Raw genomic sequence first — 25,716 nt, forward strand, 5'->3', positions numbered from 1 at the left:
ACTCTCCTCCTCTGGTTAAGTAGCTAAGGATCTATTAAAAGCCAAAGCCAATAGATCTTCTAGTTTAGAGAAAGCTTGGAGGAATAACCGAGGCTTTTGTGATGTAAATCCTTCCTCTTAATCCCAGTGTTTTAAAATACCAAATTGTACAGTGGTTCTTATCAGTGAGCAGGACACATTTTTCCCTTTAATGGAATACAAAAGATAGCCAACAGGAAATCCCCGTATTTTGCTGACTAGTTGTTAATTCTTTCTAGAAATTAATGCCCAGCAGTCCCCTTTAAGAAATCTATCTCTGGATGGGGTAGCACAAAAAAATATGATCTTCCATGATCTTATTTACGTGATTAATTTTACTAGCTTCTCCATACAGCAGAGTTCTGAGATTTGGGCTATTCAGTAGGGTTTTTATTTTTGATTGTTTGTTTTTTGTTTATATATCTTGAGAGAGAGAATGTGGGAGGGGGAGAGAAAGAAGGAAAGAGAATTCCAAGCAGGCTGCACACTGTCAGCCCGGAGCCCAACTCGGGCCTCAATCCTATGAACCTTAGCCTAAATCGAGTGTCAGATGCTCAACTGACTGAGACACCCAGGTGCCACATAGCAGTGGTATGTTTTGACAAGGGAAGGAGTAGATAATGAGATGATGATTGAGAAGGGAGTTGCATCTGGAAAAGGGTGGGCAGCTCTCAAAGGAAGGGGGGAGATGAAGATACGGAAGGTGAGAAGAGATTAGATTTTGCCATGAGATATTCATAATCATTGCATTTACTCACCTATTGAAAACCCTGGATTTAATAAGGTATACAAACATTAATTGTTTTAAGACTTTACATTGTTAAAATCATTCAAACACACTGATGGCTAAGGAGTATCAACTGTACAGTAAAATATAAAATTTATCTCTAGTGCCACTGAAAAATCCTGTTGATGGGGTGCCTGGCTCACTCAGTTTGTAGAGCATGCGACTCTTGATCTCAAGGTGATGAGTTCAAGTTCCATACTGAGGGTAGAGTTTACTGAAAAAATAAAGAGAAGAAAAATCACATTGCTAACCTTCATATTATTGTAGTTTTCTATGATTAAAATGTATCTTTCAGACTTTTGTGTGTGTGTGTGTATTGTGCTTACGGTACGTATTGATTATTTTAGGCAATAACCACATGAAAGAAGAAAATTATGCTGCTGCCGTGGATTGTTACACACAGGCGATAGAACTGGATCCAAATAATGCCGTTTATTATTGCAACAGGTAAACTGGCACTGTTGTGGGGGGTTTACAGTTCTCAAACTAATTTGTATCAATAGCACTGAAAATTTATTGTAAAATAAATTTACTTTGTAAAACTTACTTGGAAAATTTGAAAATTCAGGAAAGTATAAACAAGGAAAAATAACCCATAAAATCACCATTCAGAGATAGTCACTGTTATTAATTAACCTGTGGCATATTTTGTTTGATGTCACCAATTTTAGATTCATTGTTATTCAGGAGGTATATCATAAACATATCCTTATTTTCTTGAAACTTTTCATAAACAATCTTTAAATGGATACAAATTAGTCTATTATTACCTCTTAATCTTTTTTATATTTCTAGCACCTATCATTGAGGCTGGCAAACAAGCACTAGTTATTTTTTTCATAAAGGTATAAATGTACCTTATTATTTTTTAATGTACTTTACTTTATATAACTCCTGATCTACTGGTAGACTTTGAGATTGTTCCTTTTTTTTTTTTCTATATGATGAAGTTGCAATGAACTCTGTTTCTCAAATTATTTTCTGAAATTCCGATTTTCTGGACTTTTGAGTTTATCTTTGGAACTGCATTCAGTTGATTTAACAGTGTAAACATTATAATTTGTTGATGCTAATTGCAAAATTGTTCAAACTTCTTTGAAAAATTATGAAAATTGATTTCCTTCCCTGGAAGTATATGAGCGTATCTGGTTTTACCACGTCCTTATCAGCACTAAGTACTTGAGTTGCTGTTATTTATTGTTAATTTAATATTTTTATTTTAGTAGGAATTGTTCTAATTTATATTTAATTATTGGTAAGGTTGGACATTTTTCAAACGATGGCCATTTGTGTGTGTGTGTGTTTGTTTTTTCTTAAAGTTATCTCTTTGTACCTGTGCCAGGCCTTAGCCTGTTTGACTGCATACCTCTTTCTTTCCCTGTTCTACCCTTTTTAAACAGAGGGTCTGATCCCTAGAGTCTACATTTCCCAGGCCCCTTTGTCACCTGAGTTTTGTCTAGGTTCAGCCACAGAAGGTTCTGGCAAGAGATTGGAAGGGAGAAGGCGGGTTTTTATTCATCTTTTTACATCAAGGTATTTATCTAGCAGGGGCTGCTTCTCATCCTTGTCTCCAGCTCCCACCCAAGACACCTGCTATGGTCACAGCTTTGGCCAGGTGATGTTGGCTTTTGGACTCTGCACTTGGTCCTGCATCTTAGGGATGGTTATGGCTCCTGCTGTCCCTCATCTCTGGATTGCTGCACAACTCCCTGTTTGGCATTTTAGCTCTTCCATCAACTGTGTAATGAATTCCCTGAACTAAAATAATCTGTTTTAAATATTAAAGTTCCAGTAGTACTCTCTGCAGTGGTGGAAATGTTCTATATCTGCATTGTTCCATATAGTAGCCACTAGCCAGAGTGGCTTTTGACCACCTGACATATGTCTAGTGCAAATGAGAAAGTAAATTTGTAGTGTTGAATTGATTGAAGATCAATTAAAACATTTTTTTTACATTTATTTATTTTTGAGAGATAGGGGCGAGTGGGGGAGGGGCAGAGAGAGAGGACACACAGAATCCCCAGTGGGCTCCAGGCCCTGAGCTATCAGCACAGAGCTTGACACGGGGCTTGAGCCCACAAACTGTGAGATCATGACCTGAGCCAAAGTCGGATACTCAACCCACTGAGCCACCCAGGCGCCCCAGATTGAAGGTCAGTTTAAATTAAATTAAATTTCAGTAGCCACATGTAGCTTGTGGCTACTGTCCTGTACAGCGTAACTGTATATTAAAGATATAATCCATTTGTTCTAATTGCATAGCTTCCTATTTGCCTTCTAATGTTTTTCATATGTAAAGCTCTTAAATATTTGTGTAGACAAGTTTGCTTTTTTTTTTCTTTTGAATTTCATTCCAGTATTTTTAAGTCTTCTTTATTTACTTAAACTCAAGTTAGTTAACATACAGGGGAAGATTGGTTTCAGGAGTAGAGCCCCGTGATTCATCACTTACTTATAACACCCAGTGCTCAACCTAACAAGTGCCTTCCTTAAAGCCTAGCACCCATTTAGCCCATTCCCCCCACCCAACCCTGCCAGCAACCCTGTTTAAGAGTTCGCCATGTTTCTAGTCTTCAAGTTTTCCCCACTTGCAGACCTGACAAATAACTTTTCTTATTTTTCCTTCATATTTAAATTATATCATTGCAAGTCTCTTTTGGTGAATGGTATCTATTTTAACCAATTTGAAACCTTTTAGGTCAGAGATCTCTAAAAACTACCTTTTGTTATATAGTAAATTCTTAGATTTGGAAGAGATATTTAATTTGGTCTAATCTTTCATTGAGTTATCCTTATCCTATTTAGGGTATTCATGCCCTTCTGAGATCGTCCCTTGTCCCCTGCCTTTTCTTTTGTTGTTCTGTCTTTTGGGATAGTCTTACTTATGTTGACACTGAATTTGTTTTCCTGAAGCCCTTGTAGCTAATCTCAGTTGGCAGTTTCTATTTTTAATCTTAAGGGCTATTACAGAATAATTATGATCTTTCTTTTCCATGATAATACCTTACATTTTTAAGTTTGCTACCATATTCATTTGAGTTGTTTTCTCCACCTTATATATTTGCCATTTTTAATGGCAATATACCTCAGGTAATACAGCTTGAAGTTCTGCACTTTTGCTCTAAACTCGTTCCAGTTTACCTGTATCTGTTTACTGTGTGGTTCCCAGAAATTTACACAGCATTTCCGGAATTGGTCTGACCACAAGCAGCCTTGTAGGGTTCTCATTTAACCTACTTCTAGATAACATCGTTATATATTAGCATTTTATTTATTTATTGTTTTGAAGAACCCTGTTTTATTTTTTATTTTTTATAGTTTATTTTTTTTAGACAGAGACAGAACATGAGCGGGGGAGGGGCAGAGAGAGAGGGAGACACAGAATATGAAACAGGCTCCAGGCTCTGAGCTGTCAGCACAGAACCCGATGTGGGGCTCGAACCCACGAACCATGGGATCATGACCTGAGCCGAAGTCGGATGCTTAACTGAGCCACCCAGGCACCCCTATATTAGCATTTTATAGCATTATTTATTAAATTAATATTTTGCTTTTGTTTTACTAAAGTGTCTCTTCACACATTCTCTGTATCCTGTCATTCAATCGCATTTTCATGCGGTAGGTTCTTGCAAATGTGATAGGCTCTTGCCAAACACCTGCTGTGCAGCAGCGTTGTCACTGGAGGTAGAATTGGTTGTCTGCACTAAAATGCAAGATCTTCTGTTTTATCCCTGTAGAATTTTATCTTGTCATAGTCGCTTATGTGTATGACCCTTAACCTTTTTGGTAATTAGTAGAATAATTTGTAATGTGTGTTTACTTTTGCTCCTCGTTTCATGTCCTCCACAAACTTAAGAATGCATATATTACATTCTGTCAGTTATGAAGTCAACTAAGGGAGCAATCATAGGGAAGTGGTTAAGAGCCGGGGTTCTGACTCAGAGTCTTTGGATTCTAATTTCTGGCTCTGGCACTTACTAGGTGTGTGACCTTGATCAAATTACCTAACATATGTATGCCTTAGGTTCCCCATTAGTAAAATGTGGACAATAGTATTTACCTCACAGGATTATTGCAGAGATCAAATAGTTAATACATATAAAGTGCTAGGAAGCTGTCTAGTAAAGAGTGTTGTAACAATATTATTATTGTGTAATAATATTTAAAATCAATATATATTAATTATATATTATTAAATAAATATGTATTATACANCATATAAAGTGCTAGGAAGCTGTCTAGTAAAGAGTGTTGTAACAATATTATTATTGTGTAATAATATTTAAAATCAATATATATTAGTTATATATTATTAACTAAATATGTATTATACAATTAATTCTATATTCTATGATTATATTATAATTAGTCTATATTCTATAATTATAATTAGTCTGTATTATAGAATTATGTTATATAATTAATTCTAAAGTATAGAATTAATATAGAATGTTATTATTCAATATTATCATTATTATTTATGCACTCTGGGTTTTTTTGTTTTGATCACAATATGAAGAGAGATCCAGATTTATTGGAGTCTAAATATGTTGTCTGTTGTCTTTGTCTGATTTAATAGAGACTGGTAGCAAGCCTGTTAAAATTAAAAGGAAATAATGTTAGTCTGATAGAAGTTGTTTTGAATTAATCTAATGTCATTTACCTTCTTTTTGGGGGTCTCTCTTACATTTTTATAAAAAATTTTGAAGTTGAAATAAGTTTGCAGTAAATACTCTTATATCCATCCACATGAAGATATTGCCTTTAGTATCTTAGTATATTTGTTAATCAAATTTTATTCATCTATTTGTGGCCTTGTGTTTAGTAGTCCATCTTACTTTTGATGCATTTCAAGGTAAATTGCAGCCGTTAATACAATTTCCTCCTAAATACTTTATCATACAATATCATTAATAGAATTCAGTGTTTTACTTTTTTTTCTTTTGAGGTGAAATTTACATGTAATTAAGTACACAAATCTTAAGTGTTCTTTGCCTGAATTTTGACTTTGTGTTGCACAAGTATATATGTATTCTGTATGCTCCTTCAGAGTCAGTTGCCTAAAACATCAGAAGCAACCATTGTTTTGTTTTCTGTACGAGAGATAAGATTTTTTTCTTTAAGAATTCCACATAAAAGGAATCATACCACATGTACTTTTTTTCTGTGAGACTGTTTTTATTCAGGTTAATGGTTTCAAGATGCACCATGTTTTTGCTTGTCTTAGTGGTCTTTTTAAAAAATGTTTATTCATTTTTGAAAGAGAGAGAGAGAGTACAAGTCGGGGAGGGGCAGCGAGAGAGGGGCTGACAGAGAATTCGAAGCCGACTCTGTGCTGACAGCTGCCAGCTCGGTGCAGGGCTCGAACTCATGTACTGTGAGATTATGACCTGAGCTGAAGTCGGACATTCAACCGACTGAGCCACCCACTTGGAAATAAAAATGTTCTTATTTTTAATTACTCAGTAGCACTCTATCGTTTGAGTGAACCACAGTTTGCTAAGCCATTTTCCTATTTATGGTCACCTGGGTTGCTTTTAGTTTTTGTTTGTTTGTTTTATATTTTGTACAGAATTTATAGTTGTTATTTGCGGAAGAGTTCGATCCATAAGAAATTTAGTTGTCTATACTAGACATCCAACTACATTTTCTTTACAAAAAAAAAAATCCCTTTATTAATATGTTCTGATAATCTAGCCCAGAAAAATAAAAAAATCCAAATAATTTATAGAAAATGAATTCCCCAAGCTGTGGATTTATGTTTTTTATTTCTGTCATCAGATAAATATATGTTTTAATTTAGCATATTAAATATTTGGTACAAAAGCATTTAACAAAGTGTCACTGAATGTTATGACAAGATATAGATGTTATCAGAAAATTGCTTGTGTAGGGGCGCCTGGGTGGCTTAGTCGGTTAAGCGTCCGACTTTCGCTTAGGTCATGATCTCGCAGTTCGTGNGTTAGGGTTCATTAATAATCTTATGTTTGCTAGTATTTGATTAGAAGAGATTACTGGCAATACCTATGCTTGCTTTTCATTTAATTATTGTTAAATTGAAATCAACAATCATGCTTATCTTTTTCATTTAAATAGTATCTATTTTCCTGAGGAGTTCAGTAATAGAGCATGCAACTTAATATTAAATAACTAGAAAACTTTTTGTATATTTAATTTGTATATTTAATTTAATAAAATATTGAAAAAAGATTTAAAAAGTATTTTAGACCCTAGTAGGTTTTCTTTTTAGCTTCTTTAAAATGTTTGTTTATTTTTGAGAAAGACCGAGACAGAGCACAAGCTGGGAAGGGCAGAGAGAGAGAGGGAGACACATGATTGAAACTGAAACAGGCTCCAGGCTCTAAGCTGTCAACCCAGAGCCCAGCACGGGGCTCGAAGTCATGAGCCATAAGATCATGATCTGAGCCAAAGTTGGACACTCAACCAAGTGAGCCAACCTGGTGCCTGTAGACCCTAGTAGTTTTAAATATCTCCGTAGTCTGTAGTCTTGCCAACTACCCCTTGCATTTTTCTTAGCCAGCTGGCTGCCAAGAAATGGAAGTTCAGAATAGTGGAACTAGATCTTCCTTTTGATACTCATTTTCACATTTTTGTTACTAATGAAAATAATGTTCACATGTGAAACATGCAAGGGTGAACCACAGCTTTCTTTTTATAGAAGTCACTTTAAAAATTTTTTTTAATGTTTATTTACTTTTGAGGGAGAGAGAGCATGAGCAGGGGAGGGGCAGAGAGTGGGAGACACAGCTCTGAAGCAGGCTCCAGGCTCTGAGCTGTCAGCACACAGCCAGAAGTAGGGCTCGAACTCACGAACCGTGAGATCATGACCTGAGCCAAAGTTGGACCCCTAACCAACTGAGCCACCCCAGCGCCCCTGGAAGTGATTTATTCATGTGTTAAAAAAATGAATCAGTTGGCATGGTTTTTTAACCTAGAATCTTTCTTTTCTAATATTTATCTTGTTTTAGCCTTTTACGCTCCTAATGAATGATGCTTTAGGCTCAGCTTAGGTACCAGGAAAACCTGAGTCTTTCCTTGAATACCTATCATTTATTTTTGCCTTTTTCTTCTAGAACTGACCATGGTATGTGAAATTTATGTCAGTATGTCATACTTTGTGCCTTATAGTTACACACATACTTGTTTTGTTTCTTCAGGTGAAGGGCAGAGATTGGATCTTTTATCTTTTTGTATCCCCTATAGTACCTTGCTCTGTGCCTCACAGAAGTTCAGCCAATTTTTTTTTAAAGGCACGGAGGACTATACGTAGAGGACTGTATGCTTGTATACATAAAACAACAAATGATTGAATATAGGTCTAAAACATTTCCAGGTACTTTATAATATGAAATAATATTTTCTATTAAACAAGCCAGCTTTATGGGTCTTGTGTCCCTAAACAGTATTCTTTATTCCTTTTGTAGAACCTCATTGCTGACTTGACCCACATTTGTCTCATGTTTCTGGGATGGAGGGATGGTTGAGTGAGGCAATAAATGGAATTAAAGATGTACAGAGAGAGACAGAGCATTATGGGAAAATTGGTTCACAAGACCTCTCAGGTGATGGGGAATTTGAGTTGGAGCTAGATTTTATGGACAGGAAGAACTTAGAGGATAGGGGAAGGGATTTAGGATGGAGAGCATAGTTTAAAAGGCACAGTTAGGAATCATCAGGGCACAGTACCAAGGAATGTTAGTGACCGCATGAGCCTTGAGAAAGCTTGGAACAGAGACCACGTTGTTTTGCACTCTGTTTTCCTCCACCTCCGTAAGCAGCATGTAGTCATTAGGCTCACTGGGAGTTGGACTCGGTTTGTTGAACTTGGAATTGAATCTCAGGTCAGCCACTTTCTAGCTCTGTGATCTTGGGCAGCCACTTCAGCTTTCTGAGCTTCAATTTCCTCACCTGTAAAATAGAGATGATACTAACCACATCATAGGGTAGCTGTGAAGAGTGATAATGTATATAAAGGAAGTAGCATAGTTCTAGGCTTTCAGTACTTGTTTCGTTCAAAAACAGTGTAATTCCTAGTTGTGGATATAGGTTTTGCTATAACTTATGCATGCATGACATATGGTATGGGAGATGTAAGGTACTTGTGATTTTTCTTTCTGCCTTATTTTCTATAAAAATAGAACACAGATTTTATTCATGGTCTTGCTCTAACAGAGTAAAGAAAGTGAGGTATCTGAAAATATGGTAACTCTGACTGTATTGTTCTGTTGGAATTTCATTAGTTATGCCCTGATAACCAGACAGCAGGGGCAGAGAGAACAGGCCACATTGATATGCAGTTCAGACATTGGCATGTTTGGCTTTATCTCACAGAAGTTTGGAATGGAATATAGCCCGACTTCTCTTCCCTTTCCTGGCCTCAGAGGTTCAGGTGCCTGTGTCCTCTTTTGAAAGCTAGCTTACAGTTTGTGATCTAAATCTAAAGCAATCAAGATCAAAACATAGTCATCTTCTTTTTTTTTTTAATATTTTTTTTAAAAATATTTTTATTTATTTCTAGGAGAGAGAGAGAGACAGTGTGAGCAGGGGAGGGTCAGAGAGAGAGGGAGATACGGACTCTGAAACAGTCTCCAGGCTCTGAGCTGGCAGTCAGCACAGAGCCCGACGCGGTGCTTGAACCCATGAACCGCGAGATCATGACCTAAGCAAAAGCCGGACGCTTAACCGACTAAGCCACCCAGGCGCCCTGACATAGTCACCCTCTTAACATTCTGCCCATTCTTCTTTCTGGGTGTGATTCTCCCTGCTTTATTCCTTGTCTTGTTACCGGTATCTGAAGTGTGAGATCAAGGTGTCTTCCCCTCAGTGTACCTTTTCCATATACCTCCCAACAGCTCATTTGTGCCCTCCTCCATTTCCATCACTGTTCCCTTGGGGTCTTAAATTTGTTAAATTAGTGCTGTAGGAACTTCATTTGGCTTCACGTTTCTACTTGAAGAATTCTACCAATCCAATCTTCTGTGAAAAGGGTCTTTCTAAAATGTGAAATTAATCATGTAATTCTTACTTTCTATTTGCTATACCCAAATACCTACATGAGCAAACTTAAGCTCCTCCACCTGATGCATAAGCTATTTTATAATCTAGGCATTTTTTTTTCTTTTAATTCCATTATATTCATTGTTCTCTACTCTCTCTGTACGTGGAATGTTTGACATTTGCTGACTTCTCATAAGTACCATGTTGGACATCTCTCTATGCTTTTATGTGCTCTGCCTAGAATGTTTCCTAGGAAAGACTTTTCGAAATTTTTTTAAATTTATTTTTTATTCATATTTTTAAAGTAGTTTCCATGACCAACGTGGGGCTTGAATTCAGAACCCTGAAACCAACAGTCAGATGCTCTACTGACTGAACCACCCGAGCACCTCTGGAAAGACTTTTAAAATTTCTTTCCAACCTCCTGTCCATATACTTGTGCCCTTCCCCACCATGTCCTATGGAGTGGTGCTATCCAGTAAGGTAGCTGCTAGCCATGTGTGGCTGCTCAAATGTAGGTTCAACTTAATAAAATAAAAAATTCCGTTCCTCGGTTGCGCTAACATATTTCAAGTGCTCTTTAGTTACATGTGGACCAGGGACTACTGTATAGGCTAGCACAGGTGAAGAACTTCTTTATTAGAGAAAGTCTCTTAGCTAGCTCTGCAGAGGGTTAATCATACTTTTCTCATGTTGCCTCTTCCTCTGATACTTTGTCGATACCTCCTTTGATTCCATTGTTGGAATTGTACTATTTACTTATTTATTTGCATGTGTTTTTCCTTATTAAGGCAGTGAAAGACTGGAGGGCAGAGTTACCTTCCCTTCATCACTGTATTTGGTTTGGAGTTGAGAGTTTAGCATATTAAAGCTTCCAATGAAAGTTTGAGTTAAATTGATCCAGTGAATTTTAGAAGGGAGAATTGCCTTTACTTGAAGGCTTCTAATCGTGAAGTAGTCATATGTCAGCATCTTTTTTGTATGTATATAATAATAAATTATATATTACCTATAATATCATAAATGTTTTATATAATGTATGTGTATTTAAGAAAATAAATTTAAAACTATTAAAAACCTATTTCAACTTACTGAAAGAGTAATACTTAAACATCCATATATACTTACCTTAGAATCAAAAATAGCTAGCATTTGCCATGTTTACTTCCATTTGTCTTTCTTTCTGTCTTTTTATGAGTGTGTGTGTGCATGTACATATGTATAACATTTTCTTGCTTCTCCCAAATACTTCGATTATATTTCTTAAGAATAAGGATATACTCTGCATAACTATCATACCCTTCATATGTAAGAAAATTGGCGTTAATACTGAAATTTCTTCATTTGTCCCCAAAATACCTTCTATAGCTATGTCTTTTCATCCAGAATCCAATCACTGTTTGTGTATTGCATTTTGCTCTGTTTCATCTGTTTTAATCTAGAAAATATTACTGTGTTCATTTATTTTTTTAATAGCATAGACATATTTGAAGAGTTCAGGCCAGTGATTTTTTTATAAAATGTGCCATTTTCTGGATTTGTGTGATTGCTTTCTCATGATTAATTTGAGGTTAAAGTTTGGTATGAAGCCTACATAAATAAAATAAATAACATAAATAAAAGTGTAACATTTTTTGGACTCTAGTGGGAGGCACATAATTCCAAACTGTCCATTAATGGGGATTGTAAGTTTGATATCTTAAGGTGGTGACCACTGTATCTCTTATCATTCCTTTTGTAATTAAAAATTATCTGTAGGGTCAGATCATGTGACTATCCCATTCCCCAACAATCTTTTACTCACTCTTTTACCATCCATTCATGATCTTTCCTTGACTCACTGAAATGCTAATTGCTACAAAATGATCATTTTCTAATTTTATCATTTCGTTTACAGGTATTTCCTCACATATTTCTGTAAAGAAGAACTTTCGTTCCATTCCTGCATTTTCTCCTTTCCTCCTTCTTCTCCCTCCCCCAACTTTTTTGAGTATCATTATGGACTCATGAATTTTTAAAACTCTATTTAATGTGTTATAATAAATGACCATAATTATTATTTTTGGCACCTCTATTATTCCATATTTAGCTGGTGGGAACCCCTTTCAACTGGCCATGTGTCCTTTTATATAATTTTATTTGTTTCTTGGATACTTTATTGCTTTTTGAGACATCAAGGTATTCCAGCATTGCACTGTCCTTTCTCTGCCCTGGACCTGCGCTCAGCTATTTCAACAGGTAGCCCCTCTTCCTGTTATTGGAGAATAGAATTTAGAAACCAGGATCTGGTTGCAGGTCATGACCATTGCTACTGAAGAAGTGTTATTGCTTCTTCAGTACACAGAACTAGGAACTATAATTTTTGAAAAGGCATTGGTTTATACTGCCACAGAAATTTCCTTTACCGTTCCCCTTTTATATGGATTTCTGTTCTTCCAGAGTGAAAAACCCTGCTTTCCAGCACCACCAGTATATTTACTCATTAGCTCTACCCTTCAATATTCTTCAGTTGATAGTACAATGTCAACATTATACCACTAGCAAGCCTACTAAGTACACTTCACAGTTTCTTTGCAGATTTTTTCTCCTAAGAATCTATCTCATTAAAAATATATACTCAGAATACTGTACTTGAAAGTCACTTGAACTCTCGTTGATACACAGCATCATTTGTTTCTGTTTTACTCTGTTTGAGGGTTTGCTTTTTCATCCTTTTTGAAGTTGCATTCTCATTTTCATCCTAAGTACCAATGCCCACCCATCCTCTGTGAGAGTGAAACTTTTCAGATAAGTTTGATTTCTGAGCCATGTTCCTGTTTTCCATAAAGTTAAACTAACAGGATTCATCAGTAATAATGACTCTTTTTAGCCTTAATAATGCTTTTTGCTTCATGTCTGTTATTAGCATTTCTACATCAGCTTTTTTTGCTTGGTTTTCAGTTGGCCTGATTGTCTTTTTCTGTCCCTTTAATCTATAGGTGATTCTGTTTTAGGTGATACGTGTACAATTTGAGAAACTGATTTTTATCTAGGTTACTTTGTAATTGCTTTTAATTGCTTTGAATTGTTTTTATGCTATGATATTTTCTGGCTTCTCCCCTTCTTTTTTCTTTCTTGCCTTTTATTGTTTTGATTTCTTTTTACTTCATTATTCTAATTGTTTGAAAGTGATACATTCTATGTCTTTTCTTTCAATGGTCATTTAAAAAATATTTATTTTTGAAAGCGTGAAAGCAGGGGAGGGGTAGGGAGAGGGGCCAGAGGATCCAAACCAGGCTCCATGCGTACAGCAGCAAACCTGATATGGGACTCAAACTCACAAACCATGAGATCATGACTTGAGCCAAAGTTGGATGCTTCACTGACTGAGCCACCCAGGTGCCACTTTATAGTCATCCTTGTCATGCTTGTTAGTGTGTGTTGAATGTTCAGTCAAATAAACCCATACCTCTTTTTCATATGAACTGCCAAATGAGTTTGATGAATTCTGTACTTTCACAATTTTTTCCACTAAAAGAAAGGAGGCTACATGTTTGTTATTTTTTAAAATTTTATAACTTTAATTTGAAAAGAAAGGGCCTCAGTCATGCTGTATGAAGAAAACTTGACAGAAAATCGGACTCCCCACACTACCTTTCCTTTGTAGCCTGCCAGCCACTCGCCTCTCACACCACAGGAACTTGCACAGTGTTGAAGCCGGGAATCTTATTTTCATTTTTATTTACTTATTTTATTTGAAAGAGAGAGAGAGACNCCCTGAATTTTGTTTTTGAGTTATTATAGAATTATCTTGGTCTGATTTAGATAATTACTAAAAGTTAAAGACAAAATGGGACAAGGAAAATACAGTTTTATTAGTACCTGACAATCTCAATTAGTGCCTTGACGGCTGCTTATAATAAAAATCTCTTCTCTTTCTCTTAGGGCTGCTGCTCAGAGTAAATTAGGTCACTACGCAGATGCAATAAAGGACTGTGAGAAAGCAATAGCAATCGATTCAAAGTACAGCAAGGCCTATGGGAGAATGGGGTAAGTTTTGGCAAAATGTTCAAAGTAGTACCAAGGAGTATCAGATGTGCTGTTCTTAATGGCATAGTTTTCAGTTTCCTGCTGAAATATTGTACTCTCTATTAGGAAGATAAATATAACATTAAGAGAGGAAATGACTGCAATTTCTATGACTTGGAATAGAGATGATCATTTGTATGAATGGTTGGTTGTTAGAGAAAACCATACAACCATACTCGTAGACTCACTTCCTGTTCAGGGCCACAAATCTCAAATGAGCACTCAATATGTTGGCGGCCAATCCTACTGTATTTCCTTCTAAAATTCACCTTACTATGCTGAGTTGCTGCTTCCTATTTATCTCTCTTCAAATTTCTACCACACCCTCCATGGCAACTCTCAGCTGATGATATTGCCTTGCACTAACTAAGAAAATAGATGCATTTAGAAGAAAAGTAATTCTTCCTACTTCCAAATCAACCCATCTACCTGCATTTGTATCGTCACAGACTGCCTTTTGTTCCTTTTCAAATGGAAGGGTTCTTATTTAAGACTTGCCTTCACTCATGCCTTAGATCTCATCCCTTGGTAGCTTCTTCAGGACTTTACCCTTGGAGTCCTCTCCTTTATCTTCTGCAACACCAGGTTTCCTGTCTCTAACAGTGGCAGTGACTGCATGTGGAAAGGTCCTAGAAAATCACCCACTGGAACCATGATTTTATTCAGCGAGGCCGTTTCCCGGCTCCTCTTTTTCTGCCTTGCCCCCATGGCTGCCTGTGTTTGCTCTCTCATCTCCCTCATGTTTCATTTGCTCTCTGCTCACTCCAGTAGGGCCTTTGTCTCTATCACTCCACTGACAGCCCTATTCAAGGTCACCAGTTGTCTATATTTTGCCAAGGCCAGTGTTCATGTCTGTATCCTTACCCTGCTCCATGTTTTAGTATTTGACACAATTAACTTTTTTTTTTTTTTAAGATTCCTTATCTAAGTAATTTCTATGCCCAGTATGGGGGCTTGAACTCATGACCCCGAGATGAAGAGTCGCATGCCCTTCTGACAGCCAGCCAGGTGCCCCAGCATGATTAACTCATTTTTGAAATACTTCATGCTCTCTGCTTCTGTGACATCCCACTTCCTAGTTTTCCTTCTACTTCTCTGGGTGCTCTTTCACAGTCTGTCTTACTGTTTCTTCCTTCTTTTCTGCCTCTAAATAGTGGTGTACTTCAGTACACCACTTTCTCTCCTGCTGCTGTTGTTTGCCTGTTCTCTCTTCTGATTCCATCCTGTCCCATGGTTTTAAATTCTATCTTCAGTCAGTACTCATTATTCCTGGATTTGCCTACATGCTGCAATTTGTTTGCACCTCCCATATCAGTACTCACTACGCTTTGGTGTTCATTCACAGAAGGGTGAAAAATTTGAGTCACACGTCTATCATGCCAGTTCTCCATAGAGGTCCGATGAGGCGATGCTCTGCCTTTTTGTTTTAGCTTTTATGCTGTAAACGAGTGTCTTTTTCACAGTTGTTTTAGTGCTGTGTTTTTTTTGTTTTTTTTTTTTTCATTTTGCATTTTTGCCTTTTGTGGTTGATTTCCCTGTTTACAGTGGCCATGAAATGTAGGCTGAAGTGTTGTCTAGTGTTCCTAAGCACAAGAAGGCTAGAATGTGCCTTACGAAGAAAATATATATGTTAGATAATTCTCGATCAGAAATGAGTTAGTGTGGTTGTCTGTTAGTTCATTGCTAATGAGTCTGTAATAGGTATTAAATAAGATTTTTAAAAAAAAAAAACACATGTAAAATAAGATTATATTTTGACCTATTAATGAAAATGTTGTGATCAGAAGCTCAGAGGAGCCCAACCTTGTATTTCCTCTAGAAGGAGTTATTCATTATTTACTAATTTCGTGCTTGTGGTGACTTTATAGAATATAACTACTGTTATTAATGAGACTCAACTTTATATGTTGATGGAGCTCTTAAGTTACATGTCTGAACTCCATACTCAGATAGTCAACTACTGTTAACCTCCACCTAGATGTTGAATAGGCATTTAAAGCTTAACTTGTCCCCAGAAGAACTTTTGTTCCCTTCTTAAATCTTTCCCATCTTAGTAAATGGTACCATGATTCACCTATACCCAGTGCTGAGGTCAAAAGCCCAGGAGTCATTCTTCATTCTTATTACACCTGACACAACTAATCTATCAGCAAGTCCTGTCATTCCTGGGTTCCACATCCAGTACTGTATGTCTTGAGTTCAAGCCTTGAATGCTCTCTTGTTTGTAGCCCTAGTCAAAATTACCACCTCTTATATAGGCTACTGCAGTGGCTTCGTAACTGGTCCCCCTGCTACCATTCCACCCCCACCTGTGTCCATCTGCAGAAAAGCCAGGGTGAACGTTCTAAAATGTAGATCAGATCTGTCGTTCCACTGCAACCAGAATAAAACCCAGACTCCAAACCATGGTCATATATGATCTGGCACCTGATTATTCCAGGATGTCATCTCTTTCCGCACTATATTTTCTGTGCTTCCTCCTCATCAGCTTTTGTCCCTTTCCTTAAGCCTTTTCAGGGCCATTGTGTTTGTCTTATCTTCTCATTAGATGCTCCTCTCATTTTCATGTGACTGCCTTCTTCTCATCACTCAAGTCTTTTTAGTGTGGCTGTCTTCAAGCAGCTCCCCTATTCAGTCTCCTTAATATTGCTATTTTTTGTGTGTGCTTATTGCTTATCTTCCCAGGGAGGATGAAATTTTCTTAAACTCAGACTTTACCTTTCTCATTGTGAACTATAAAGTAGGCTCTGGTATGCAGTAGGGTTTCAATAAATACTTATTGACTATTGGTTAAGTGAGGACTCTGATGAAATATCTTTCATGGTTGACTAGTAGAAAACAAATTAGGTTCTGAAAACTTTCCTGTGGTTCGGCACTGTTTTCTGTCTAGATCAGAAGTCTGGGGGGCACCTGGGTGGCTCAGTTGGTTAAGCGTCCAACTTCAGCTCAGGTCATGATCTTACGGTTCATGGGTTCGAGCCCTGCCTTGGGCTCTGTGCTGACAGCTCGCTCAGAGCCTGGAGCCTGTTTCAGATTCTGTATCTCCCTCCCTCTCTGACCCTCCCCTGCTTACGCTGTCTGCCTGTCTGTCTGTCTGTCTGTCTCTCTCTCTCAGAAATAAATAAGACATTTAAGGGGCGCCTGGGTGGCTCAGTCAGTTGAGTGTCAACTTCGGCTCAGGTCATGATCTCACAGCTCGTGGGTTCGAGCCCCGTGTCGGGCTCTGTGCTGACAGCTCAGAGCCTGCTTCCGATTCTGTGGCTTCTTCTCTCTCTGACCCTCCCCTGCTCACGCTGTCTCTCTCTCTCTCTCTCTCAGAAATAAATAAAACATTAAAAATTAAAAAAAAAAACATTTAAAAAAATTAAAAAAAAAAGAAGTCTGGGAGGCAAGTCATCCAAGAAAGAATTGGAGTTATTTGTTAAAAATGAACCTAGAACAAATAAAAAACCTCAGTACTGTCTCTCCATATATACCATTATGGTATAGTTCTGAAGTAATTGTCTGATAAATTCTAACGAGATAGAGGAAAACATAAAAATTTAATGATTAACTCCTTGATCTGTGCCTGGCACAGATACGTGTTGAGTTGTAAAGGGTGTACATTTTATTTACTTGACAATAAACATGTCTTGTTCAGGAGTAGCTTGCTGATGCCTCATAGCCTATTTATATTTTTATTTTTTTTAATGGCAGATTGGTCTTTACTGTGGCTCAGTGTCCCTGCTAGGAAGAAAGAAGAAAGTGGGACATAAGGAAGCACAAATCTAGTTCAGAGTTCTTTTAGCATCATGGAATTAAAATGGCCACAAGATTGTTCGTCAGCTCTCACCTTTGTGGAGCTTTATCATTCGTAAGGCAAATTACTTCACATATTGGGCTTAAAATTGGAAGGGTAGGTAAGGGTCATTTCTAACATTCAATTCATGATTCATAGGACAGCCACGTTGGTCAGCAAGCAGAATGGAGAAACTCCAGACTTATGAATCTTGGAATTAGAAGGAATTTTAGTAATATTCCTGTGACTCATAGTACAGTGAATAAATTTAGTCTGGATTCACACTGAATACAGAGGCAGATGTATGTTTGTGATGTCATGATGTTCTTTAATGATATCTTACATTTTATTCTTTTCAGACTGGCCCTCACTGCCATAAATAAATTTGAAGAAGCAGTTACAAGTTATCAGAAGGCATTAGATCTTGACCCTGAAAATGATTCTTACAAGTCAAATCTGAAAATAGCAGAACAGAAGTTAAGAGAGGTATCCAGTCCTGTAAGTTATTAATGCCAAATGAGGGAAGTATTTTCTCTCATTCACAATTTATTATAACCAAATTTTAGTGGTTAGAATAATTCTCAAATACAATTGTTTTACAGACAGGAACTGGATTGAGCTTTGACATGGCTAGCTTAATAAATAATCCAGCCTTCATTAGTATGGTGAGTATATTTCCTTTTCTGCTCTGCTGGCTGTTTACCATAGAGTTATATGGTTCCCAAGCTTTAAGAAACAAACGTGGGAGCTTTTGTCATGGTGGTGGGGGTAGTGGCAGTAGACTGGTCGCATAACACTCTGGCTCAGGTTTTTAACCTGCTTATGGACCTCTTTATGAGAAAGCCATGGAGGGACTTTAGGAAACCCATGGACTCCCTGAAAATTTGTGTATATGTATATATATACATTTTTCTATGAGAGAACCATATTTTTCATCTGACTGGTGAAGGGGTCTGCAAATCTACAAAAAATGAAAAGCAACTCTTTTACATGAAAGTGTCCTTAGGGAGATCCCTAATTGAGGTCTGATCTGAGGTGTTTGGCTGTGGTGTTTCCCTAAGCTCTCCTCTCAGCAGGGTCTGCTTCCTTCTTTCGTAAGAGTTTATTTGAACTTTTAGTATAATTCTCATATGTGTGTACTTCATCCTTCAAAACAACAAAACCACTCATGGATCTTTTTAAAAACATACATGCGCTGGTCCAAAAGGTAGAAACTCTGATTTCATGGGTCAGGAATGTTACCTGGGTAATCTGGAATATTCCTGGCTGAGAATCATTCATTCCACCACATGCCATGCCCTTGGACGGTGGTGGTACTACTTGTATTCATCTTTGGTTCCTTCCGAAAATGTAATGCATCCACAAAAATCTTCATTTGAATTGAAATGCATGGATGGCTCATTCCCAGTGAGGTAAAGAAGTCTTTTGAACATTTAGTAGATTTGTAACAATTGGTAGTTGAAATCTTTGTAGACAATAGTTAATTTTTGAATCACTCACCCTAAATGAGGTGTTGGGAAAACCACCACTTGCTTTTATTACTAAAGAGAGAATTATTTGACGGACTCACAAATAATTCAGTAACTCTCCTCAAGTCTCAGGATTGAGCCCATCAAATTTAAGTTGGTCTTCCTGTTTACATGCCAGCAACGGTATGTCTCTTTGTAGGTTTTGTGACATTTTTGAGCATTGTTACCCTTTTGCAGGCATCAGGTTATGCTCTTATAGCAGGATGTGAAAATGGACTTCTTTTAGTTTCGCATTTGGCTTAGCCTTCAGGGTGCTGTGCGCCAAAGTGAAGTGTTGCAAAAGGTGCGGGTTAAACACATTTTGTGTGACTTGTACAAAGTCAAATTGATAGAGAGTAAAGATTTTTGGAGAAAGCTATTGAAGTTACAGAGCCGTTTTTCACGTATGGCGGAAGTAAAGGGCTGATCTCCAGCCCACAGAGAAAAGGCTTTTCTGGCCTTCTGAGAGAGCTTTCTAGATGGCCCCTGTTTGGAAGACAGTAGACTGGGGTCTGACCTGTCAGCTAAAGAACACTGTGTGGTTTAGGAAGTAACTGTACTGAAGCCAGTGGACAGGAGATGTGTTTCCTGTGGACCAAGGTGAGCGCATGTGATCATAAGATAGTCCTGTGTAAATCTGCCCAGAAAGGCCTCCAACACAGAGCCTTGAGAGAAGAGCCTGGGACTAAAGGGAAAGTCATGGTGTCCACCCAGAAAGTAAATTACCTTTCCCAGAAGATGGATGAGGAATGCCCAGAGTGGTGGGGGTGGGGAAAGTTTCTGCAGGACCTCAGAAGTGCCCCGAGAGAGAACCAGAGTAGTTTTAAACAACTTGCACGTCCACCGAGCACGAGTGCAGAACCACTGAGCTAGTACCAGTCATCAAAGAGCTTGCCTGCACCTGTGACTCCTTTCCTAGAAGGCCAGGACTCTTGCCTAACAAGTAGGAAGAGGCATAGAGGCATTGTGGTGAGAAAAGAGCAGGCAACTGACCCACGTCTAGTAGGCCCATGCTTGGGAGGCGAAACTTTTTGCCTGTAAATGAAGTTTTATGTATTTGGTTATTACAGTGAGCAAGAAGTAAATTCCTCAACCGGAGTTCACTTTCTGCCTGAGAGCGATTAGAGGACTCTGTAGTTGAAAGTGGCCAGAAAAGCCTTAGGATCTGCTCTGTATTTCTTCTAAGTCCCAGAATCTAGAGGAGGGCGAACTGCTTTTGCAGAATCAGATTAAAGGGATTGTGAAAGGGTTAGCTGGCTGTCTCATTCAGTTAAGTGTCCGATTCTTGATTTCGGCTCAGGTCAGGATCTCATGGTTCATGAGTTTGAGCCCCACATCAAACTTGGGAATCTCACTTTCCCTTTCTCTGCACCCTTCCCCTACTTGTGCTCTTTCTCTCTCTCTCTCAAACAAACAAACAAAGATTGTGAAACAAAATGCTTTATATTTATAGCTCATAAATCCTGCTTTTCCCGTGTAATGTCCATAGCACTCATGTGCTGGCACCAGAAACACCAATCTTGAAACTTGAGGAGAATTATTGAATTATTTGCAAGCAAGTCAATCAATTCTCTTTATGGCAATGAGAGCAAGTGATGGCTTCTCCCAACACTTTGTTTAGGGTCAGTGAATGAAAAGACGCTGTCTACAAAGATTTAGACTCCTTTTAAATTTTACATGAACATTGTTGATGGAACAGATTTGAGGCCAATTTTTTTTATGCTTTCAAAATAGAAAGTTTTACAAGTGAATGTATGAATACATGGAATTCGCCTCCCACTGTAAGCACAGGAAGGATTACTGAACCCCATGGAACAAGGTTGCATCTCCGAGAGTCCTCTTTTGAAGGAGACCCTCAAGGGTAGAAGATTCTTTAACCATACTTTTATGTATTTGAAAAACTTTTTTAATGTTTTTATTTATTTCTGAGAGAGAGACAGACAGCATGAACAGGAGAGGGTCAGAGAGAGAGGGAGACACAGAATCTGAAGCAGGCTCCAGGCTCTGAGCCGTCAGCACAGAGCCCGACGCAGGGCTTGAACCCACGAACTGTGAGATCATGACCTGAGCTGAAGTTGGATGCTTGACCGACTGAGCCCCCCAGGCGCCCCTAACCATAAAGTGTTTATTTTTCCTGTTGGCTTTATTGATCTGATTGGTAGTAGTAAGTAAACTGCTTAGTTCATTATAGTGTTTGTAATCTCTTTATCTTTGCAATAAATTTTCAATCCTAGTACTTCCTCTTTTTATTTTTTTTACATTCCCACTCTTTTGAGTATGCTAAAACTGTAAAAAATGTTAGTATATACATGGTTTCACTTTCATTCTTTTTATTTTTCCTCCCCAAGTCTTTGTTAAAGACCCATATATATTAACTGCCTTTAATGGGAAATGCCTCTTTTCAATTCCAGGCAGCAAGTTTAATGCAGAATCCTCAAGTTCAGCAGCTGTAAGTATATTTTCCCTTTCCACTTCCCCTGCCAAGCTCCTAATTTGAGCACATCAGCTCAAAAATAAGTGATAAGTGATAGATGAATGCCAATTAGAACTTATAGCCATGCACATTTGACCTGATTTCCTACACAGGGTGGGTATATTTAGCTGATTTCTCCTTAGTCTCCTGTTTGTTAAGAATATATGCCAATCCTAGTGATTGATCTCTTGCCTATTCTAGAATGTCGGGAATGATGACAAATGCCATCGGGGGACCTGCTGCTGGAGTTGGAGGCCTAACTGACCTGTCTAGCCTCATCCAAGCGTAAGTGTTATTTACATACAAATAGTAAAAATGTTTATGTTTTACAGCTTGCCTCTAAAGTGAGAGGACCAGGGTCTTCTTTTTAAAATGTTCATTTACTGTTAGCATCAGTGTTTCCATGAGTTATTCAATCTAAAGAAGTTTATAAATTGTAATCCTCAGGCTGAAGTTCAGTCTGAAGCTCTGGATCCATGAAAAAGTTTTTCGGCAGATTTGAATAGCTACTCAAGCATGTAGATGAAAGTCAAATATCTGTTTAAAGAATGTATTAATTTATTAATTATGTATATTCAAAAATCATGTATTACATGTATTCATATCCTGACAATGTAGGAAACTATTTCATTTGAACTTTTTCAGTGCATGTCATCACTAAAGAAACTCTTTGTATCTTCTCATTACTTGAGCACACTACCTGCACTTTCCACCCAAGTTGCTTAAGATACTTTTTTTTTAATGTTTATTTTGAGAGAGACGGAGCAAGCATGTGAGTGGGGGAGGAGTGGAGAGAGAGAGAATCTCAAGCAGGCTTGCTTTGTCAGCACAGAGCCCAGCATGGGGCTCGATTTCCCAAACCATGAGATCATGACCTGAGCTGAAATCAAGAGTTGGATGCTTAACTGACTCTGTCACCAGGTGCCCCCAAATACTCTGCCATTTTAGTTGATTTTTGAATCTGTGTCATATTGTCACTGGAAATTTTAAATGACACAAATACCATTTCCTTTTTTGATCGCAAGCATGTTACCCCACTTACAATAATGCATTTTTACAGTGATCTTTAAGTGGCCTCATTATAGTGATACGTCATTGAGGGTGACACAGTCAGGAATTTGTATTGTTTCTTTGCCTTCATAAAAATCAGTTCTCTTAGTTGATATATAGGTGACCAGAATGGGTGTGACACCCATCATACCTGATGACAAGAGAAATTCCTTGCCTCGTATTTGAGCACATACAATGAAAGCATGTACTTTTCATGCCTTAGCTTGTTTGTGGTGTGGATTTCATGCATTTCAGGAAGTCACTTTTTAGTGTGGGCGTTTTGTTCCTTAGAAAGAACACTGTGCCATAATAATGCTATATGGAGGCATTGGTAAACTTGAAGAGACTAAAGTCGTGATTCTAAAACTTGTTTTTATAGAAAAAGTTCCCTCTGAGTAATACCCACATCCTCTGTAGTTCTTTTTGCATGCATATTATGTGACTGGAAATTCCCTAATTCATACCACTTTGCCTCTTTACTACAGGGGACAGCAGTTTGCTCAGCAGATACAGCAACAGAATCCTGAACTTATAGAGCAACTTAGAAATCACATCCGGAGCAGATCATTCAGCAGCAGTACTGAAGAACATTCCTGACTTGACCAGGGACCCTGGCCTGGAGCACAAATGATTATGGCTCTTAAATGTTTGCTGTAGATAGTGGCCAAAACAAAGACACCTAAAGAATCAGTCTAGATGATAGGTTTATCATAAACAGACTTGAACATAACATGACTCCTTTTAAACAAATGCTCAGTATCCCTGTTGAGTGCCAGTATAGTACTGAACAGGGTTCCATTTTCAAATCAAATCTTCATCATCATATTTGTATATTAGACCTAATAGGAGAGTCTATTTATTGAATAGTAGGGCTGTGTATTGGCAAGTTTTTTAGCTCCAAGTTCCCGTAAGCAAACTTTCCTGAAAGATGGAGATGACCTAGGTTTCTCATGCTGATTTAGGAGAAATGTACTGGCCACTGAACAGCATGTCTGCAGAGAAGAAATTTGTTGCCTAGTTTTAGCTCTGATAGTGCTATCGGTACTGAATATGTATCACAGGGGCCAGTTCTGTCCTTAATGCTGCTTGTTCTGATGGGGAACAAGGAATAAGAAGAGCTGGTGGGAAGCAGCATTTGGTGTAAGAAGAGCTGGTGGGAAGCAGCATTTGGTGCAAGGGTTGTTTTGCAATGAGAAATAGATGCTGTGAAAGTACAGAAGGTAAAGGTAGGATGTTCAGGTTTTTTGCATAGTTCTTAATTAATCTTGCCTGCAGTTTGGTCTTGATAACATTAGCATGGCCAATTACTCTAAGTACATAATAAAATACATTTAGAAATCCTTAATGGTACTGGTTAGGTCCATTGTATAACTATTCAATTTAACTTAGCACAATTTCCCCAATGGTGACCTTACCATGGAAACTCTTAAATATATTTACATTTAAATAAGCCAGCGGTTTGGTCCTCAAGTTAAGGATTTTCTAAGTGGCATTTAATTATGTGCCTATAAATAATGATTTCTTAAAAACTAATTATTTGATGGATTATAAAAAGCTTCTATCACTAATGCTGCTTGTTCATATAAACTTTTGCTATAATTTGGCTTGGCATGTTGCTATTATGCTTCATCTTAATTTGATATAATGTAAACATAACAGGGGACTTAAAATGTTTTATTGAAATCAGATCATAGTAGTTAATGAAGAGATATGACATTAAGTATTAATGGCATGACTCTAACTACAGTGGAGACTATTTTCACTAGAATTTCTTTTGTTAATGATGGAAATTGGTTAAGTTGGATGAACAAGTGTTGTGAGAGAAAACTGAAAAATTAAGAAATGTAAGATTAAGCCCCTAATACTCATGATGATGAGGGCCTTACTATAACTGATCTCCTCAAAAGACTAATAATGTGGTATCTACAAGGTTAAAAATCAACTCTTCCTTTCTTTCCCCTTGTGAGATCAGAACAGTGGTTCTATAATTTCACTGTAAGAATTAATTAAAAATGCAGTTCCCGAGCCACACTTTCAATTTGTATTTAATAGGTCCGATAGTAAGGCCTTGGAATCACCATTTTAAACAGCAAACTACTACGTGGTTCTGATGTAGGTCTAAGGACTCTAATTTAGAGTAACAGTAAGTTAGAGATTTCTCCTCAGACCAGCAAATACCTCACTGCCTGTGGTCAGCTTACAGGGAAAACCCATAGGAATCTATAGTCTGGCCAGAGAAGAGCAGGACTTAAATTTTAGGCCCTCTGAATTCAATATCCTGTTTTCCATTTAAACCAACTTTATTTTTCATGAGGTTAAATTCATCTCGGAGTGTTCAAGTGTAATACAGAATGAAGAACTAACTATTCACATGAAAGTTAGGACTGTGTTGAAAAGAAAAGTGAAAGTTGATCCACAATTAAAAATTTGCTACTCTTGGGGTACTTGGCTGGCTGAGTCCCTAGAGCATGCAACTCTTGATCTCAAGCGCCATGTTGGGCGTAGAGCTTACTTAATTAAAAAAAAAACAACAAAACTTAGCTACTCTATCCAGTGGTAAGAAAAAAGTTTCTAGCAAAACTATCTTAAGTATATTACAATGCTTTTAGATCAGTAAGACTGGTAAGCCTTTAGGTGATTGACTAGGAATATTAAGAAAACACAAATCCACAGTACCAGAAGTGAAAGAGGGGTGTCCCTGCAGCCATTCAGACTTGAAAAGGTAATCAGAGAATACAGTGACCAACGTCTCATATATTGGACAAGGTACATGAAACACACAAATTCCCTCTAAGTTAAAAGCTACCCAAGTACAGTGAAGAAATGGATATCTCCCAGCAGAGCAAGCTATAGGCCCAGATGATTCTAAGGGTAAATTCTGCCAAACACTTAATGGAAGCAATACTATCAATTCTACATGATCTCTTTCAGGAAATAGAAAAAGAGAAAACCACTTCCAACTTATTTTATTTACTTATTACTATTACTTTGATACCAAAATCAGACAAAGGTATAA

At 37.6% G+C, this 25,716-nt stretch overlaps 1 protein-coding gene across 1 annotated transcript in view; it reads left to right on the forward strand.

Moving 5' to 3' along the window:
* SGTB (small glutamine rich tetratricopeptide repeat co-chaperone beta) overlaps window positions 1-24,725 on the forward strand; it is a 42,708-nt gene extending 17,983 nt beyond the window's left edge. Inside the window, exons 4-10 of the mRNA XM_077773566.1 lie at window positions 1,153-1,252; window positions 13,748-13,852; window positions 18,029-18,167; window positions 18,272-18,334; window positions 21,589-21,626; window positions 21,852-21,935; window positions 23,186-24,725. Coding sequence (XP_077629692.1) covers window positions 1,153-1,252; window positions 13,748-13,852; window positions 18,029-18,167; window positions 18,272-18,334; window positions 21,589-21,626; window positions 21,852-21,935; window positions 23,186-23,297 — 641 coding nt within the window. The 3' untranslated portion in view covers window positions 23,298-24,725. The remainder of the gene's footprint in view (window positions 1-1,152; window positions 1,253-13,747; window positions 13,853-18,028; window positions 18,168-18,271; window positions 18,335-21,588; window positions 21,627-21,851; window positions 21,936-23,185) is intronic.
* Window positions 24,726-25,716: the final 991 nt, after the last annotated feature.

The sequence above is a fragment of the Crocuta crocuta genome, unplaced genomic scaffold (assembly GCF_008692635.1).
Source record: "Crocuta crocuta isolate KB4526 unplaced genomic scaffold, BGI_CrCroc_1.0 scaffold383, whole genome shotgun sequence".
Lineage (NCBI taxonomy): Eukaryota > Metazoa > Chordata > Mammalia > Carnivora > Hyaenidae > Crocuta > Crocuta crocuta.